General features: G+C 38.1%; 1 protein-coding gene across 2 annotated transcripts in view; it reads left to right on the top strand.

The window, feature by feature from the left end:
* The window catches only part of LOC141912862 (uncharacterized), a 60,017-nt gene extending 41,502 nt beyond the window's left edge, over nt 1–18,515 (top strand). For both annotated transcript variants that reach the window (XM_074804278.1, XM_074804277.1), the window contains 10 exons: nt 3,932–4,123; nt 5,660–5,981; nt 7,058–7,263; nt 7,528–7,647; nt 11,133–11,179; nt 12,451–12,571; nt 12,756–12,857; nt 13,293–13,423; nt 14,231–14,320; nt 14,426–18,515. In XM_074804278.1, coding sequence (XP_074660379.1) covers nt 3,932–4,123; nt 5,660–5,981; nt 7,058–7,263; nt 7,528–7,647; nt 11,133–11,179; nt 12,451–12,571; nt 12,756–12,857; nt 13,293–13,423; nt 14,231–14,320; nt 14,426–14,701 — 1,607 coding nt within the window. In that variant the 3' untranslated portion in view covers nt 14,702–18,515. The remainder of the gene's footprint in view (nt 1–3,931; nt 4,124–5,659; nt 5,982–7,057; nt 7,264–7,527; nt 7,648–11,132; nt 11,180–12,450; nt 12,572–12,755; nt 12,858–13,292; nt 13,424–14,230; nt 14,321–14,425) is intronic.
* The last annotated feature ends 561 nt before the right edge of the window (nt 18,516–19,076 follow it).

Here is a 19,076-nt window from a genome sequence, read left to right as displayed (position 1 = left end):
CTTGTCACTGACGTCCGATCTGGATGGCCGCGACCGTTATCATTTTATGATGTTATTGCTAACCTCCGCCGCGTCTCGCGGCAGCGCGGAGGAGAGACGGAGAAAATTGCATTTTTGCATGCGTTGGCGTTTTACGAAGAACTTGTTGGACCCGTCGGGGTACTCGACGGACAAAAATCTCATCATATACTTGATTGCGTGGCCGATCCCCACGGACTGGAAATTTGTTTGTAATTGAGCAGGCGACAGAGCGACGATCGCGAGTCGTATCCCAGCGGATCGAACGATTAGAAACTCGTGCGTGGTGCAGTAATTCCATACCAGAAACTATTAACGAATTTATTGACCAACGTAAGCTGGAAGCTGCACGGCGGTCCTTGACGGAAGGAATTATAAATCTAAGAATTATAGCCACTGATGATAGATCTCACCCTCTAGTTCAAATCGAGTTCTTACGTATCGAGTATCTCCGGTGAAAGCGATGGCAACTCGTGGTTGTAATGTATAGTATACAAATGGTGACTTGTAGAATGTGCCCCACAAATTTCACTTTGATTTTCCTTTGAAATTGGGTACGCTTCAATGCAAAAGTTTTCAAAGGTGTCTAAATACAAGTTACAAGTTAGTTTATTCATCATAATCAAATGACATGATCGTCAATGAACACCGAAACACTAGAGAAAGAAAACAATATATACATATATACAATACCAGAATTACAAAAATATTTATAAGAAAAAGTGCATGAGACAAGTACCATACTGTACAAACATAACTACAAGCATCAAATTAAATATAATATTCTAATCCCGAAAGGATATAGTTCACCAAATTTACCAATTCCGATTGACAACCTATATCATTAAAAATTATATCTACATCATCTACACCGTCCAACACTTACTATATCAAATTTCTTCCTGAGATCGTTGAATTTGCTACACGTTAAGATGAAGTGCAGCTCATCTTCGACACAGTTACACGTATCACAAAGCCTGTTGTCTCTACTCAATCCCAGGTGTCTGCCTTTTTCTATCATCAGTCGGTGAAATGAGGTACGGAGTTTGGCAATTACACTTCTAATACTAAAATTCTTTACAATCGATAAATAGTTTTCTAGCTGGTAAGACTGTCGAATCGTACTATAAAAAAATACGTAATTCACAAATAGTGGTCGTGGCACCGGCTTGAATATACTTTTAGGTGACAATCTGTTAGGTTATGCTCAATGCGACAACTCAAACCTTCCATAGACTGACCTCCCAGACGCAATCTACAGATTGGCCAGATCGCTGGTGGCTTGTAAGACAAAAACCAAAAGATCACGTTTATTGTACGTACTTAATGACGACACGTGATGAGCAATTTTTTGTGAGTCCAATGATACATTGGACTATCGTGGATGTAAGAAATGCTTGGAATTCGATGGAAATGTACGTAGGTGGTTTCTATTATCGCATGATGTAATGCAGTTATGTGGTGTTGTGGTCAACCAGAGGTTGAGGTAGCGGTCATCTCCACAGTCGAACTGTCGTTGAACTGACGTTGCCCGGTTAGACACATACACATTTATACATACAATAACAGTACAACAGTAACATCGCTGAAATCAATAACAATTCCTGACCAGTTAAATACATTTGAATCGAACAATGTTCGAGATTAGCCGCCTCCAGTTCTCATCAGACTATGCGCGTTAACGAACTGAACTATCGCGACCATCAGCATCATCATCGGGGTTCGTGTCCTTTGTCCCTCGTGTTTATCACGTGTTGATTGAGATAATATTGATAATTGATAGTCGGTATAGTTAGGACAGGTTGTTTTATCAAATAGTCACCAATAACATCACCTTTGGTATCAATTTATGCAATATCCAGTATTGATACGATTCCTTACGATGATCCCTTCTTGCCCTAGACCGAAATTGCACGTCTTCTAGTTCTTGATTTTAACATGCACGTATATACCCCGGTTAAATATATGTATTTATTTCGCTATCAAATTTTCGAATTGCGGATTCTGCCTAGTGAATTTTATCTCGCCTTAATCACTATTGTTGACAGCAACCGTGGTGGGGAAATGGTGCACAATTCAGAAAATATCACGAATAATCCGTATCATCGCACGAAACGAATTGGTTTGTACGCTTCCCCACATCCACAACACCAAATTAATGATGGCGACAAAGCCACATGGTTTCCAAATCCCTAATTCCAGCTTGCCCGGAAGAAACCTGCTGTGAAATAGGATTTGAGTTCGGTTTTCGGGGTGTTCATGGATCTATTAGATTGTATAATCAAAACCAATCTAATGAAAAATCATAATATGGACACAGTTGAAGCCATCCCATTCCTTGTAGGCAGAAATGACAAATTTTAGCAAACAGAAAATCTCTACGATTGCTCCGCGTGACCGACGGATTGTTTAACCGTCTCGTCATTTGTGATTCTTTTGTTGCCCGCAAACGATGGATCAAGTTTTCATCATCGTTTTCAAAACAGTTTTCCACTTAAGTATCAATTTGTATTCATTAATGTAGATTATAATAACGGCTGGTCTAATGACTCACTCTCGATCGGATCACCTCTTAATCTCGCAGCGCCACTTGGACGAATTATGACAGGACGAAATACACTATTTTCTCGGTTAGTTCCTCGATCATGTGTCGGCACATTTTCTGAAGAACTGTCTTCAAAGGTATATACGACGAACGGCAGAATTTCAGTCAAGTGTCGATCGGGGTCACACTAGAGGTCGTAACGAATTTACTTGTATTTTTTACCTATCATAAACCCATTTCTGACCTACCAATTGACTGTAATTACGTAATTATGCTATAGCATCTGACCTGAAATACCCCCAGCCTACATTTTGACCTAGCGTTTGGCTCATGTGACCTGGCACTTCATCTGATAACTGTTCTGACTCAATATTCAGATAGAGGACGTAATAGATAATCTTTAATCGCTCTTCACACTTTAAGACATTATGGGAACGTTTCTCGTCTCCAAAAAATATTCACAGGAGACAAGTTAATGAAAAATTCTAACGATAATTTCGACTGTGTTTAACGAGACTGAATGAAAGAAAGATAGATTCTATCAAACGATGGCAAAAAAATTATAAAAAGTATGTTTTATTGTGCGCTTGGTACATGAAATATTCAACGCAGACGAACAGGTCTCTTGTGGGGGTGAGATACTGATGTCGGCTTCAGAGAAATCAATGTTTAATCGCTCTCATCTCACAGGCCGCAAATAAGACTCTGTTGTATGTTGTCTGTTGTTAATTAAATTAGAGACGAAAACTCGTCCGAGAAGAAATCCCGATTTCCCCCGAGTCACGACGCAACAGTGCCGAACGATACCACAGCGCTGTGTGGAGTATTTGTCGAGCGGATGCATTCGCGTCAAGTCAAATACAATCATAGTTAACCTAAGGCTTCCTACTAAAAATATTCCTTTTATATTTTCTCAGGAGTAAACGCATTAGTCGAGTACACCTCCTCTGGATAATCACTGTTGACGAATGCATTTCTCATAAAACTGACTCTCAGTCAATATTTCCTCGCATCCATAATTGTGGACTTGTATTTCAGTATCGGTCCCTAATGGCGACCAAATCTGATCGGAATTAATCTCCAAAGAGCTCAAAGACCGTTTACCAACTTTTCCAATAACATGTAGCTCTGGTTTGGTGGAAGGGGGCATTGCTGTGCTATTTTATTGTAGGACAAATCTATTTTCGCTCACCATCGCATCGTAGCAACAAAACACGTATCCAGTTCCACAAGTATCAGTTTGTTCTAACTCGATAAGTCAAATCGCTGACCGAGTTAAATTGACCTGGATCCTGGTGCATTTAGGCAAGTGTCGAAATGATCTAGAACGAACTCATCGTTTCAACTTTTTTTTAAATCTATTTTCAGTGGTTGCAAACGAAGTAGCAAAGATCGGTAAAGAGAACAGTCAGTTACCGGAGAAACCAGAAGCGGTCGTACCAGACGAGACTCTGGTCGAGGAAGAGGAAGACACACGTATAAAGGTTGTGGATCCGCCGACTACAGCACCGACTGTAGCTAAAGTCACTATACCCCGAGTGGAACCTGAACCATTCAAAAGTAAGTTAAGCGATTTCATTAGTCAATTGTTGTTGCTATTTTTTATCATTAAAACACAATCTTTAGGCTCTGAACCTGACAATCATGGAGAATTAAAGTCTCTGACTTGAGGGCAGTTCGTGCTAGATTTGGTCCTGTACGATTTGGTCGGTACACTAGGATCGTATAGTGTCGTAGAGCACTTAAAACCATGTGAACAATATGGTGTTGTGATGTAGAGCCTGGGTTTAGCTAGATTTTGTAAAATATGTAGCGCAACTTCGGCATCAATAGAATATAAATCTATCTGCGTCATCGGGGAAATCAAGCTGGTTAGGTGTGAAGGTCATGATTCTAATCGGGAAATTTTTGAACATTCTTTTGACGTTGAAAACGAATTATTAAACTTATTAAACTTGATAAACTCGCACAGGTTTTAATTCAGTTGACGGCAAATTCAACTTTATCTATCAAACTCAGAAACTGTCAACGAAACCGTAGTAGATTTAAGGATTAATGAAAGACGGCTGTGTCTACCGTCGATAGAACATCCATCCCATTATAAATGATATTTATTGCCGTTTGTGTTATACGTCAACACTAACCTCGTTAATAAAGGTTTTATTCTCACTTCATCGAATCCTCACATCTGCAATTACACAATACCGCGCACTGATATTAACGCGCCGTGTAAACGTAATAACTCGATTAATGATTTTAAGTGTTCGATATGAGCTAAATAATGGCGGCGTTGGCGCCGACCGATGCACCGCCGCTCCGTGCATCGGTATTCGTCGTTGGTGAAGAAGAAGGAATCGGGATGTAAATGAAATTTACTCGGCGGTCGTAAATTCAGCTTCAGGACACTCGAGTCGAACGTGTACAACACACGCCATATCGCTCGCTCAATATCGCCTGCTGCTGTTGTCTCGTCTCCCAGCTGAGCTGGGTATGCTCAGGAATTCCATTAAAACGAACGTAAATCAAAACAGAATCCTTATTAAAACAGATCTGTCTTCGAAAACTCGTCGAGTACGAGATCTGCCTAATACCCGTATGCGAAGACTTCAAGACCGGTATATCACACGATAAGTTAGGCTATAGTTCGAAACAGATTATTGTGGATCAATTATCCAAACTATCAATTATATACCAAAATGGCAAATCAGTTACAATTGATACTATGTCTTAGTTATCCGTGATTAACAGTCACTCTCTGTAAGTCGTCCTCTAGTTAACTTGAACCAACTTTTGAGAGCAACTGCGGGCTTCGTTCCGTTTTTAGCAATTAGTCCCTGTTAGCAGGGAAATAGCTACTAGTTATATATACACCATGCGTGCATCTTGGATTTCAGTCAAGTTTGAAATTAGTTCAATTCCGACCTTATAACTCTATAGGGTTGAAATTGACCTCTCGAATAAGCTCCAGGGGATGCTATATTCTCTGATTCATAATGATCACCATATCATTATTGCGTCAGATAAATTGAATAGTGGACGATGCGTGTCTCCGTCATATCAATTTTGTTAATAACCCGCTATTGTTTTCATTTTAAGGTTCCGAATGTTATGACGCATTCGGCGAATGCAACAAGGACTATTTGTGTCGACGTAAAATGGGTAAATTCATCGCCTCCTGTCAGTGGGACATGCAGAAAAAATCGTGCGACAAGAAGAAATGTCTGCCGGATATGGGCGATTTTTATCAGAATGTCGCCGTCAAGCATGCGCACGCTGCGGCTTTCTGTACATGCGCAAAAGGCGATGTAAAGTGCGAGTCGCTTCGCTCGGTGCTCCAATCACAATGCGCCATTCGAGAAAATCCGATCCCGACATGCGTGGCGGTCGTGCGCAAGTGTCAGGCTGATGAGATATGCAGGTAAAACTTGTAACTAGAACCGTAGAAGATAATACAAATAAAAACTTCAATAATCAATAAGTAGAATCAATGAAGTAGCAAAAAAGCATACTGGTAATTTTCAAATCTATAATGAAATTCCTGCCCAGATTCAACGGACCGATATCGGGCCCTGTGTAATCAGGGTATCTGGAAGAAAAATGCCAAATTTCATTCACTTCGAGGATCAGGATTCCTCGCTGTTAAACTAGCGAATAAAAAAATGTGGAAGACAATTCTAGTATTCAGGAATTTGAATGGTACATCCGTGTACGTCACGATGTCATTATCTTATAGTATTACGAGCGCTTTTGCCCCGATCGGAAATTCGATTATACGAAAATAAGAAAAATTGGAAACGTCGTCTATTTTTCATCGTTTCCACAGAAAATCGAATGAAATATATCGACCAGTCATTAGTGACTAGTCTGAGCCCAATGCGCTCAGTTGCCCCAGATTGCTAGTGAGCTCATGTATATGTGTGGTGTCTATATGCGCGGAGTTTGATAAATTGGAAAACTAATTAACTCCGATCCGATTTCAACAGAACTGCGGCAGTTCAATATTCCGCTTGATTTTAAATTGATGACATTATAAAGATCCCACAAAAGCCATAAACTGTGTTCTTATCTGCGAGACGCACTTGTGAGATGCGAGCAGCAACACGATCACAGCTCGGTGACGTGAAACACGCGTATTGGTTTATGCGTCGTCGATGACGACGTTGTCTTCAATAGGTTTCGATTCGATGCGAAATGCATCTCTTCCGCTATCAGCCCCTAAATTCACCGTCCAAATTTAGAGTATGACACTTTATGACCTCAGCCGTCAGATTACTGAACTCTGAACTATTTTTTATCACAATCAGTATTTCTAAATCATCGAGTGTTTATCTCCTTATTTGGAGAAGTCGACAACCGAATTCAACTGTGTTAGCACTCTTAAGTCGTTATACCCAAATTGCCGATGATAGCATCGGATAGCCCCGAAGTAACGTTGAAAAAAATGAAATATTCAGTATGAATTATTAGTAAGTATTATAACTTTCTTTATCTCAGGCGTAAATGGGAATATTACGATACGTATTGTCACACTGATAGTAAAACCGGTCGGTGTATACATGGTAATCACCTGTGTCGTGACGCCGTCGTAGGACTGATGGGGACCCTTTTAATGACTAACTGCTCATGTTCGGGCATTTCTCAGGAGACGAGGGGCCGGTGTATGAGTCTTCAGGAGAAATTACAGAAAAACAAATGCAGGGGTAAGTCTTTAGCAATGTATGGGCCCAGCTGCAGTTGGACAGTCGTAGCTTCAATCCAGTATCATTTTGTATCGTACAACTGATTTTTAGTTGTTAGCTGGGCTAAGATGTCTCAAATAGAACTAAGATGTCTCAAAGTTAAATATTGACTGGTGCGACTGGTCCCTGGCAATTACGTTTTCTACTCTATAAGTTTTTTTTGCTAGTTGTAGACATTGCTTGAATAGATAACTAATAGTAGAAACTTGGAATTTTACTTTTTAGACCAAGCTGTCGCTAGTTCGACTATTGTCTATCACGAAACTACGCCGGCCACGTTACTCAAGGATGACAAAGAGATGATTAAATTCGAGGTGGTTTTATCGAAAAATCCTCCAGCTCGACGTAAGTTATTCCTAAATAGATATTGCATTTATGAAAGCATTTATTGTCCTCGCTGAATTGTATAGACGAAATCAACATCCCACAATCCGTGAAATATCTCGTTTAGTTTCCAACAGTCTCGCAATTTTGCTTCTAAATCCCATCATCACAGTGCCGTTAAAACCTTACATGTTAAAAGTTTGCAATAAATCGGACAGTCAACCGCGCAGAATTGATTCGGTTTAACATATAGTCGATGCTGATGATATACCTGCAGCTTCAGGCTAGTTATATATACACACTTAACACAACGCTATAATAATCTATATACATGTGTGATAAATATATGCTTTGATGACGGACGACTTCAGGATAGAAGAGAGAGTGAATATTAGTATGGAGTAATTTTAAGTGTTTTCACACATGATGAATTCCCAGAGACGCAATGCAAGTCTTTCGTATCGGCCACGATTTAATTCGTTTATCGCATTCTTGATCTAAATACACGCTGAATTTCTTATTAATTATGGATGCATCTTCAACTCGGAAGGGAACTACACCGCCTGTTTGTGTTCAGCTCCACGTGACCTTCAACATCACTTGACGATATTATTTATTCGCCTTCGCTGAGACTGAGAACAGCCGTATATAACGACAATTTTGAGCGCGTTCAATTTCGATTTCAATCGAAGTCGTCATTGAATTACGTCATTCTACGTTTTGTATTTCTAAAATACTTCATTTCTAGAATTATCTCCGTTGAGTTAAACACACACGCAATATTCTCATTATTGAGAAATTAATACAGCCAGGTTTGGAGGCGAAACGTTTGATTTTCTATACCTTTAAAATGTACATTTATACGAATACATTTTTGTATGATGAGCACAGAACTCCACCCTATCAAGGTTGATCTATTGAATTGATTTATTCAAGTCATGAATCTGGAATTCAAAATGCAGTTATTTGATACCAGTTAGAACTCGCTCACAATAACATTTCACTTGTTTTTGTCTATAGACCTGGACGTTCCTACAGTCACAGTCTGTGTTTACCCCTGGGGTCAATACTCAATTTAAGGATCCGCTTCCACGGCGGTTAGGATGTGATTCCACGTAGAGCCCAGCTTCAGGATCAGGATCCAGTTCCACAGCTCTGTGTGGATCTAATTTGATGTGCTGAGCCCAGCTCCACAGTTTTTCTCTAAACTCATGTTCCACAATTGTATGGGTTCAATTTTTCTCATTCTCAACAGTATTTTTAGAGCCAAATGTTGACATGAAAAACAACTGGCACTAGTTTTATATGGGAAAGATTACGGATTAAAAGATAGAATTCACTCAAGGCAGAATCTCGTCAAACAGTTTTCAATTGACGATTATTGACTTCAGACAAAGGGATTTTCGCTCCAAACAACACGTGATGAAGAATATATATCTAATCTACTATTGCCTGCCTCGACACTCACAACATGCTGGAACCAGTAATTATTTAATCAAAACGTTTCGCCAATAATTAAGATCTAAGACGTTATAAGAATATCTAATTAGTAATCGCGACTTCATCAGCGAAATTCAACAGCCATCGGGATAATTAGAAGATTATAGCTGGCCGACAAGGATTTCATTTCCTTCAGGACTCGTGCCACCATTTTCCCCGAGCCTCGTCGACCGTTGACTTTTAAACTGAGCATGACGCTGTGTCATAATGCAATTATGCGACAGTCCACTTGATACTGAACACTATAGCAAGTGCACATATAACATTAATTACTCGGTCTCCGTTCAATTTATAATAGCAATATCTCAATAAAAATTGTTATGGTTTCGATTGATTTGAGGGGCTCGATGTGGTCGCTGTTTGTTGATTATCGCAGATAGAATCGGCGTAAAGCAATTAGGAACTTTAGATACTTTATTGTGGCAAGAATGGCTAGATATTCAATCAACATCGAACCGAACTTTTGCCTTCAATAAGTAGATGGTAACTATACCAATACTGAATCAATTTGGCTCGTGGTGATTCTTGAAATCGTGAGCTTCCATGGACTACGTATGATTACGATTACGATTACGATTACGATTTATTTACACTCCAACCATTTCCATGGTATGTGGAGGAAAACTATTACACATGTATATACAAATATTTACAAAACAACACTGAAGTGATTAAAATTCAGAGAATGAAAACGTAACAAAATATATATACATCAACTATTTACAATACTATATATACAATTATATACATCAACTATTTACAATACTATATATACTATTGGAGAGATCTATATACATCTAAGCCGGTCTTAATGAATTTAGCGAAGTTGACCGTTGGGTTTTTCAGAATATGAGCAACTGTTAGAGCCGCGACATCTAGTGGTCTATTTGCCCTACTGTTCTCCCAAGGCAACTGATAAATGTATCTCTATTTTGAGTTTCCTGATGTTTGATGCAGTACTGATTCTGTCAAATTTTACAATATGAAAGTCACCCTTACATTATGATTTCCCTGAGGTGTCTCGATAGTTTCTCAAAATCTCCCTCGCATTACAGTTCTGGATAACACTAAATCCAGTTGTCGGACTTTGTGACAAATCCGACCGATTCACGAATGACTCAGCGGTTCGTGAAAATCATACATTTCAATGCGAAATATTTCATAAGACTTAGTGGAGCTATGATAATTTGATGAATGAAAAATTACAGATATAATATAAAACGATGAGTTGAAACTTAGCAAATGAAGCAACTACTGGGTCCAGTTGCCCAGTCGAGGCTTAAATATAAGAACATAACCACCTTTTGGTTCTTTAGACGATCTTTTTACAAGACCATTCTTGAACTTAAGCTGTGACTGTTGTGTATCAGTGTCGTAATTGTGCCTGAATCGGGTCATAGTGAAAATCTTTAGGTATAGGCAAATAATGGCGACAAAACGCCAAAATGGAAAACATCAAGAAATAACAGTCGAAAGAATCCATGTCGCTGCACTAGAACTGGCGTTTCGGCGTTTTGGTGCGATTATTTTCTTGTTGGTACCCGCGCTAAAAAGAAATTTCATATTGGCACTGGAGTGTAAAAACAAATAATATATATCCCATTCTGGCTCGCCGAAACGGATCATGAATATGTTTTTGTGCGTGATGAATATGTTTTTGTGTCGCCAAAAACGAATAGGAAATCCATTTGGCGCGCCAAAATGGCGTTTTGACGCGCCGTCATTTTCAACCATCGAAAATGATTTTTCGATTTGGTGCTAACTCGAAAAATGATTTTCGTTACGAGAATAACCTTGCCAAAACGCTAAAATCTATCCTTCGCCATATCATTCAGGACTCGTCTCTGTCCATATAAACACTGACTCATAACTCAAACACAAATACCCTTCATCCCCTCAGCACGTGTGTTTACCCTGCAGATTAGTAACGGCAAACAACATACAAAAAACTACACGCAATGGACGCCGAACGAATGAATGAACGAATTGATTTTATCTTATTACAGAAGTTTGTGATAGAATGCTGCAGAGCGATAGATCACCAATAGTCAGAGTAAGTGTTACACTCATCAACGGCATCGTTTATCAGAAGAAACAACTAACTATAAACTGACAACGTAGACAACCAATTTTACTGATGAAAAAAATAACTGGACCTTAGTTCCACAACTGCCGGTAACCGCGAAACTCGATCCAGCTATAGGGTGGCTGGTGCTCACTGGAAACTGGTCGAAAAGTGGGTTTAAACTTAAAAGAAAATGCTCCTAAATATAGCGTCTCAAAACGAGTGACGCCGAACTCCCCCGCGATGCAACACAACAACCTGCGAATGAAATAAATTCCATCACTGTTACCCGGTGACGGAAGAACCTACGTTGGAATTCAGAGTTCCACGTAATGTTTAACCTCGATAGAATTACTGATCCAGACCTAGAGAATAAAGATAAGACCAGGCGTGGTATTAACGAATTCGGATCAGTTTCATGTTAAACCTCATTCATGTACTAAGCTTGCTCTTATAATCGTTGAAAGTTTTTAAGTGTAATAGATAAAGCCACTTTGAATATTGCACCTATAGGAATTATTTCATATTGATTTTGGCGATCCTTATTCGCCAAAAGGTGGACGCTTTAAAAAAAACAATTGACATTATCCTGGCTAGAATTATAGCCATGTTCTCCCTCGTTATCAATAGCCCGTTTCATTATAGTGACTCAAACGTCGTAGATTTTAATCATCTATTGTCTCGTTATGAGAGGTTTCGGAATTCGAATTGTAGGTAAATCGCGGTACATCTCGCTATCCTCCCCCCCCCCTCACTGTGACTAAGGCATGAAATGTTTCGTACGAACGAATGACGTTTGATTGTTTCAAAATTCGACACTAATCAAATTTCAATGACGCTGCAGTCGTCGCGTTGTACTCGTGAGTCATGGCGCATTCCGCGGGGACCAATAGTTGCTCGGAGATGAATTAATTTTTATACGATTTAAATGTAAATAACTCGTTTTGCCGCCGCTCATGTTGTTCGGATCCTGATTAGATCTATGATTCTCTAAATCCAAGCAACGAAGGCCGGTGGGTTCTTTCAGTTTTGATTCCTTTAATTCTGATTTCAGCGAAATTCATTCTAAATCATACCGAAATCATGTTTATTCTTCTATACATTATTTATACACTATTTCGGAGTTAACCCAGACATGGCGTGCCAGTTGTGCGGTGAAGGCTTATATTTAAATAAAGACTAAATAGCTGGATCAGCAATGCCCGTTGGACTTCCCCCAAAGTTCACTGAATTCATTAATTTCGTAAAATAATTTTCAGGTTTATCCAAACAACACCGATTGCTCGGTCCTATGCAAGTGTTTACCTAACGGTACTCAAGAATGTCGTCATCTTCCCTGCCTTCCCGAGGATTCCTGTAAAATTGGATTCATCATATACGGTACGTGCATTTGAAGCAGTCATTTTTATTTTCACAAAAACTATCCACACGCATTGAATACCGCGCTGTATTTCTACGAAATCCCTTAATGATTCTCTTTTAAACGAAATCGATTCCTTAACGGTGAAAATGTCCTAGAATGCACCTGTATCCAGGATTTAGATAAGTTGTTGATATTTTTCAGGCCACGGTTCCGTGCTTACACGGAATAACCGAGGAACCTGCAAGTGCTATAAGGGCGAAATTATATGCGCAAAATCGAAGGACACTTTGACGAACAGAAATGGTAAGAGCGAACGCACAACTTGAGAATACATCCCCTCCCCCCCCCCCACCTGAAAAACAACTCCTTGTAACATGCCACCCTTGTAGCGGCAGATATTACTAGAAATAGATGACTATAAATGATATTGGTTTTTGGACTATAAGGAGATTTTATTTCATTATCTAGAAATCATTCCATTTGTTGTTTAAACTTCGTCTCTGGGCTACCACCATTATCTATTACGCTTCAAAATGGCGATAATTTGCCAAACATTTGCTAAAAAAACTGCCATTCCCGATTCTAGATATCATGTCTAGTAGTCTATGTTTTGTTGTCCTAGTGTTATGCTTAGATTTAAAACCAAGACCATCTAAGATCATCGACTAACTGAAGATTTTTGGAGTAATGCTACCGTTCAGGCTTACTTAACTTATTTATTGAATGCCTAAATTTCAGGTATTTTCCTGTATATCGGATACAGCCTAATGGATCAACAATTACTGACGAAATACGGAAATATCAGATTCAGCTACGCGGAATTGATGAAAAAACTTGTCCGATTATTGAACGGCGGCACAGATAATATGGTACGATCATTTCTAGAAAATGAATATAATTTGTGTGGTCCGATTGATTTGAGATTGAAGTTTGGGCAGCTGAAAAGTTGTTTGAAAAAAGAAAAAAATGATGAATTGAATTGTCTCTAGATTAACATTAAGATCAACTACGTTTTTAGTTTAGCGCGAACCTTTTTCGAACTTTCGTTAATCGAAGTGAGAAATTTCAATCACGTTCGGATAGAGTCATCATACGAGGAAAAGCGTTCGCTGGTTGAGATCATATTTTAAAAAATACATGGAGTTTGTCAATTCACAAAGACAAGTGACCGTCTACAAATTCAATTTAAGAAAAAACGAATGATTATGGAAAAACATTTTAGAAAATGGTTCATGAAATTGAGTCGAAACGTCTACACTCCTCTCAGATTGCCTCCGAAATTGTGGTTTTTTCATTTGATTTAAAGACGGTCAATTATACAATATAGACATTGTGTTCTTTCAATGTACTGAATCCAAGTGTTAGAAATCGATTTGATATTTACGATTTCAATCAAGAACTATTATCAAGCTAGTATAATGAAACCGGTTGGTTGCATATTCAGTTCCTATCTAGGAAAATATATGAACGTAGAAACTGCCGTAGAATAAGTGTAAGATTTGAAGATAAATACCGTGTGCATCTTTACAAATCGAGAGAATAATGAATATCCTCGATGATTAATTATAGCGCATTAATCTGCTTCGGTTCACTCGATTCAAATCAATCTAATATACCTACAACGATCATTCATTGCATACACCGCGTATAAACGAATTATCATTCCCCCATTACAGGACTGTCGACTTCATATTATATCGAAAACTGATGGTAACGTTGTTTTCGAGGCGATTGCTGCCGGCCATACACCGGGCTACACGGGCGAGGTAAGTTGATAGATTATAATTCGTTACGCCAAACGAAGGTCCGATTCAAATATCTCGCAATATTCTTAATGAAAGGCTTATACCCGTATTTCTCATGCGTTTCAGGGATGCGTCTACCAGGCGAAACTATTGAGTTATATGATTAATTCCCGTCATTCGAGCGTCAAAACGGACCCGATCGTATCAACCATCCGAGTGGCGATGGTGGACATTATACAACACCACGGGTCACAGTCGGGTGTCCGCCAGGTGCCCTATCAAAGTAGCATCAGTGATAAAAAAGGCAGTGCAGCCTCGTTGAAACATTCATTGGCTTGTTCGTTTGCCACAGTATTAGCCATTTTGTTCTGTATGACGTCATCAAGATCGTTTTTGACGTGACCGCAGATCGTAACGACACCGCGTAACAGAGTTACTTCATTCTAATATGGACTAATTCACTATTGATTAATATTATGAAATACTTATGCATGACTGTGTATATTTTATAACGAAGCGATGGTAATTATTATAGGACAGACTATACGATTGCGGGGAAGGAAAATGGAAAGGATTGGATATCCATTTCGAATGGATATAATGTGTATTACTTTGCGTAGCGTTACCACGTGTACCTGCGTGAGTCTATACAGTTTACGCTTGGAATATCTCTTACGGAATTTGTTAAAACGACAAAAAATAAAACCTAAGTTGAGAATGGATCGTTGTGGAGTGGTGCGGTTTTATAGACGGATAATGAGACATTTAACACTATATAAACATATACAAAACGTCTAGTCACTATTTATACTAAGTTTAGATGATAAATTGTGGTAATATCTGACTTTTTTACTATACAACGATGTTTAATGTCAACAACACAATTATTGCGCTTTTACATTATGTGGTATCGGTGTATCGAGCTGTATCGAGGCCCGTATTACAAGTCGTATCATTGTATCATAATGATGTATCATGCTAATGAAAGCTCCTTTAACATAAGACCCTGTGAGCAGAAAACTAGATTTACAAGGAAGTTCAAATCCAAATGTATGTACATAAACGATGGCGTTCACCATCATTGTTTCATATACACATTAACATGACCATTATTGATAGTACAGCGGCCTACTTAATTCTACATAGGGCTGTTTTAGGGGGTTTAAAATGGGCTTTCAAATATATCTGAAATGGCTTTCAAACGTACCTTGCCGTGTGTCCTGAGATTCATCGACGGTACCTTTTCAATATTTCACAGTCGGATCACAAACCGTTTTTCGTACGATTTCAAGTTGCTCGAACTACGCTTACACTTACATATGAATACGCGATATGATGAGAATAATGTATTATCGATTTTTTTTGGATGGTTGCGCTTTTAGGCGGAGAGTGACTGAATGGTATTGCTTTAGTCAAAGGCATTCGACAAATAACGTTTAGGCTCAAGGCAGTCCTGTAGCGTGGGGTACAACGAACCGCCCAAAATCCGAAAATGTTCGTTCTTATTGTGTTTTTAACCGGTCCGCTTTCGTACGAATTTTCAGAAATTGAACGATTGTCCTAGTACTCCCCACTAGGCCTGCAGATAGGACTGGTATTGAAATCTATAGGAGTAGCCAGTGTATTTGCCGCCCGACAACGTGGCATCCATAGGCATTTACTCCATAAGAACTGCCCATTCAGTCAGACACGCACCGGGCTGTCTAAAACGATTGAAGAGTCATAAATCTATTGTCGTTTGATAAGTATCTCTCGTAGTGAATTAATTATCTATACTGTATATTATGCAATTAATGTTTATAAAGACCATTGGAAAAACAACGATTGATGAAGTTACTTTTTCAGACCAATATTTTGCTACTACACGAACTCTCCCTCGCCCCCACTCTCATACTCCTCTATCCCTCCTTCTATGCAAGAATAAATATTCGAGGAGCTGCCGTAAGATTTGGGCAGTTAACCAGTCCATCTATTATGTCAACTAGAGGAAAAGCGTATATCACGTCGTGAACAAGATAAAATTAAACACAATCTTAAATGATTTTGCATAATCTTAGTTGAATCAATGTCATTTTCGAATCAATAAACTGTTTTTCTGACTCGTTTGATTATTGAATTTAGCATAATGATGTTTTACACTTCAACAAACATATCAATGGCAGTATGCGAAAAACTGCAGCGTGGAATATAGATTCATTGAATATATATACATATAGGTAGATAAGACGGCAAATTAGTTCAGTGATAGTTTGTAGCATAATACGATGTTATATTAGCTCGGTATGTATTGTGTAACAAGGGCCCAGATGCATAGTCCTGAAATGAGTCCAAAATAATCTTAAATCTTAAGACAGGTCGTGAGTGGTGTTGGATTGTTTATTCAAAAAATTAAGCTTAGACTGGTCTTAAGTTGAAAGTTTGGTTGCAGAACTAAAATAGACAGGTCTTAAGTTGTGAGATTGGTTAAATTAAAACTAAATGAGCTTAACCAACAGTCTGTTGTTAATGAATCGTTATATAACCAAGATGAGCATAGTCTGGCCTTAGGTTCAAGCATTGAGTGGTGACACTGGCCCCAGACGAGCGTAATAACAACGATGGCTTTTCATGATAATATCCTAAAATACTAATTGGTCGATGTTTACAACTGTTTTTCCTGGTACATGATTAATGCCTCGAAACGTCGGAAGCGAATTTTTACGTTGCTTCCAAACGGATGCGATGCGCATCAATCGTCGATATTTTTCACTATAGATATAGAATCTCTACTCACTCGTTAAAACGTTTCACGCTAAAAGCTATCTAAAATATTAACTCGTAAAAATTAACTCTTCGAATGAAGTTTATCAGTTCAAAATAGTTTCAGAATATTTAATTTCTTTGCTTTAATGATTTTCAACTTTTTATAGCGCTTTCTGATTTGTAGGAATAACCCAAAATAAAGCTCAGCTGTTTTAGGACATTCAAAATATAATTGGATTAGTATTTGAATTAGTATTTGACTTAATTATACACTTTATCATCTCATTGAAAATGAACTAGATTAGGAAATGTGAAACTGGGTCCAGACTGAATATTCACGAGAAATATTTGAGGGCTTTAATATTGTACAGATTGTGTAAAATAAATATTGCATGGAATATTGTACATATTTATATTTGTATATCATGATGAATCATTTATTCAGTGTACATAGTGATTCTTGATAATAGTTGAACAGATACGAATTATAAGTAAAATTATCCGAAAAGGGGCGTGGTTGATGGAGAGGGTACTCCGATGGGAAGCGTATAGTGGTGTATAGGCGCTTTCACTTTGTACAAAACCACCAGCAAAGCCATGCATGAATGACTATTTTGCAAAACGCTGGACTTTAAAAGATGCTTTGATTTTGGGAGCAGGTTTTATCGTCCAACCTTGGAAGCTTTTTGGGCTGCTACCCAAATTTAGGGCGATCAAATATCGTCAATGATAAGAAGTATTTGGTTGAGCATGTTTTTCATAAATCATTCCATAGGTTTTTAATTTGGTTATCAGTAAAGAATAGCAAACGCAAAATCATTCGTAAAGCTTATTACGAGAGACCTTATGTATGTTATCAAAGTATAAGTTAGAAACCTTAAAATGACAAATGTTGAAAATAATGAGGATCGAATTATGAAATATCAATTCCGTTATAAACTAAAATTAAGTTTTCCCAATATTTCAATATACGATCAATGTTATTGCATTCGTTTGAAGAAGAAACCTTATATGATAACATGACCTAAAAGGAGAAAATTCAATGGTATTTCTATCGATTTTCAACGAATTTGCCTTTTGAAAATGCTTAACTACCGATGACCTTTTAACGGTCCTTTGCAATGAAAACTTCGCTTCAAAGATATCGCATTAATAATAACATCGGATTCGTCGATGTCTGATTAGAGAGACAGAGAGAGAGAGAGAAAGAGATAGAAAGAGAGAGAAGATCTAGCAATTATTCGAAATCTGATCTACTGGCATTAATTGATAAAAGGCTTTAAAACTGGTGTAAATTAAATGTCAATGAATACACTGCATGTAGATTTATAATATAAATGAAATATATTGTACAAATTCGCTTGCTTAAAAAGCTATGTATATTCTATATATAAACCTATAAGAAGTCGTTCTAAGACAGCGCGCTGCGCGCTGTATGTAGAGACTATGGAAAAATTCACGAAAATGTTTGAGATGTGTAAGATTATTTTTATTTTCTGTTAAACTCAGAATAAACGAATAAACGTTTTGTAGAATAAGTTATTTCGATAATTCTTCTGGTGGTTTTTGTTTCAATTTCGAGTCCACTTATCGCGTTAGATGTCGATTTGGTTGGTAAATTAGTAGTCATTGGTCACTTTTAGTGAATTGCCTTTCGTAAATGGACCAACCAATCAAAATAGCCGTTACAAACGAGAAGAATTCATATCAAAAAAGTTCTCACAAGCAAATATCTCGATCTATCGATCTTACATACAAAAGTAGAACTATATCAGAATTACATGATCACATCACTCTATACCTACGTAATTCTTAAGTTCTTCACCGCCACATTCATCCCATGCAAAGGTATGTATAATACAGTGCAAAATCGTTATAATGAACTCGGATACAACGATTCATCGGATACAAAATATAGAATTTCGTCCCAAATAAGACAATTTAATCATTGTCATACTGACCGTAAACAACTATCGGTTATAACGAACATATTTTCTGGTCCCGTGAAGTTCGTTGCATCGAGGTTCCGCTGTAC

This window comes from Tubulanus polymorphus, chromosome 11 (genome assembly GCF_964204645.1).
Source record: "Tubulanus polymorphus chromosome 11, tnTubPoly1.2, whole genome shotgun sequence".
NCBI lineage: Eukaryota > Metazoa > Nemertea > Palaeonemertea > Tubulaniformes > Tubulanidae > Tubulanus > Tubulanus polymorphus.
This window is presented reverse-complemented; position numbering and strand designations above follow the sequence as displayed.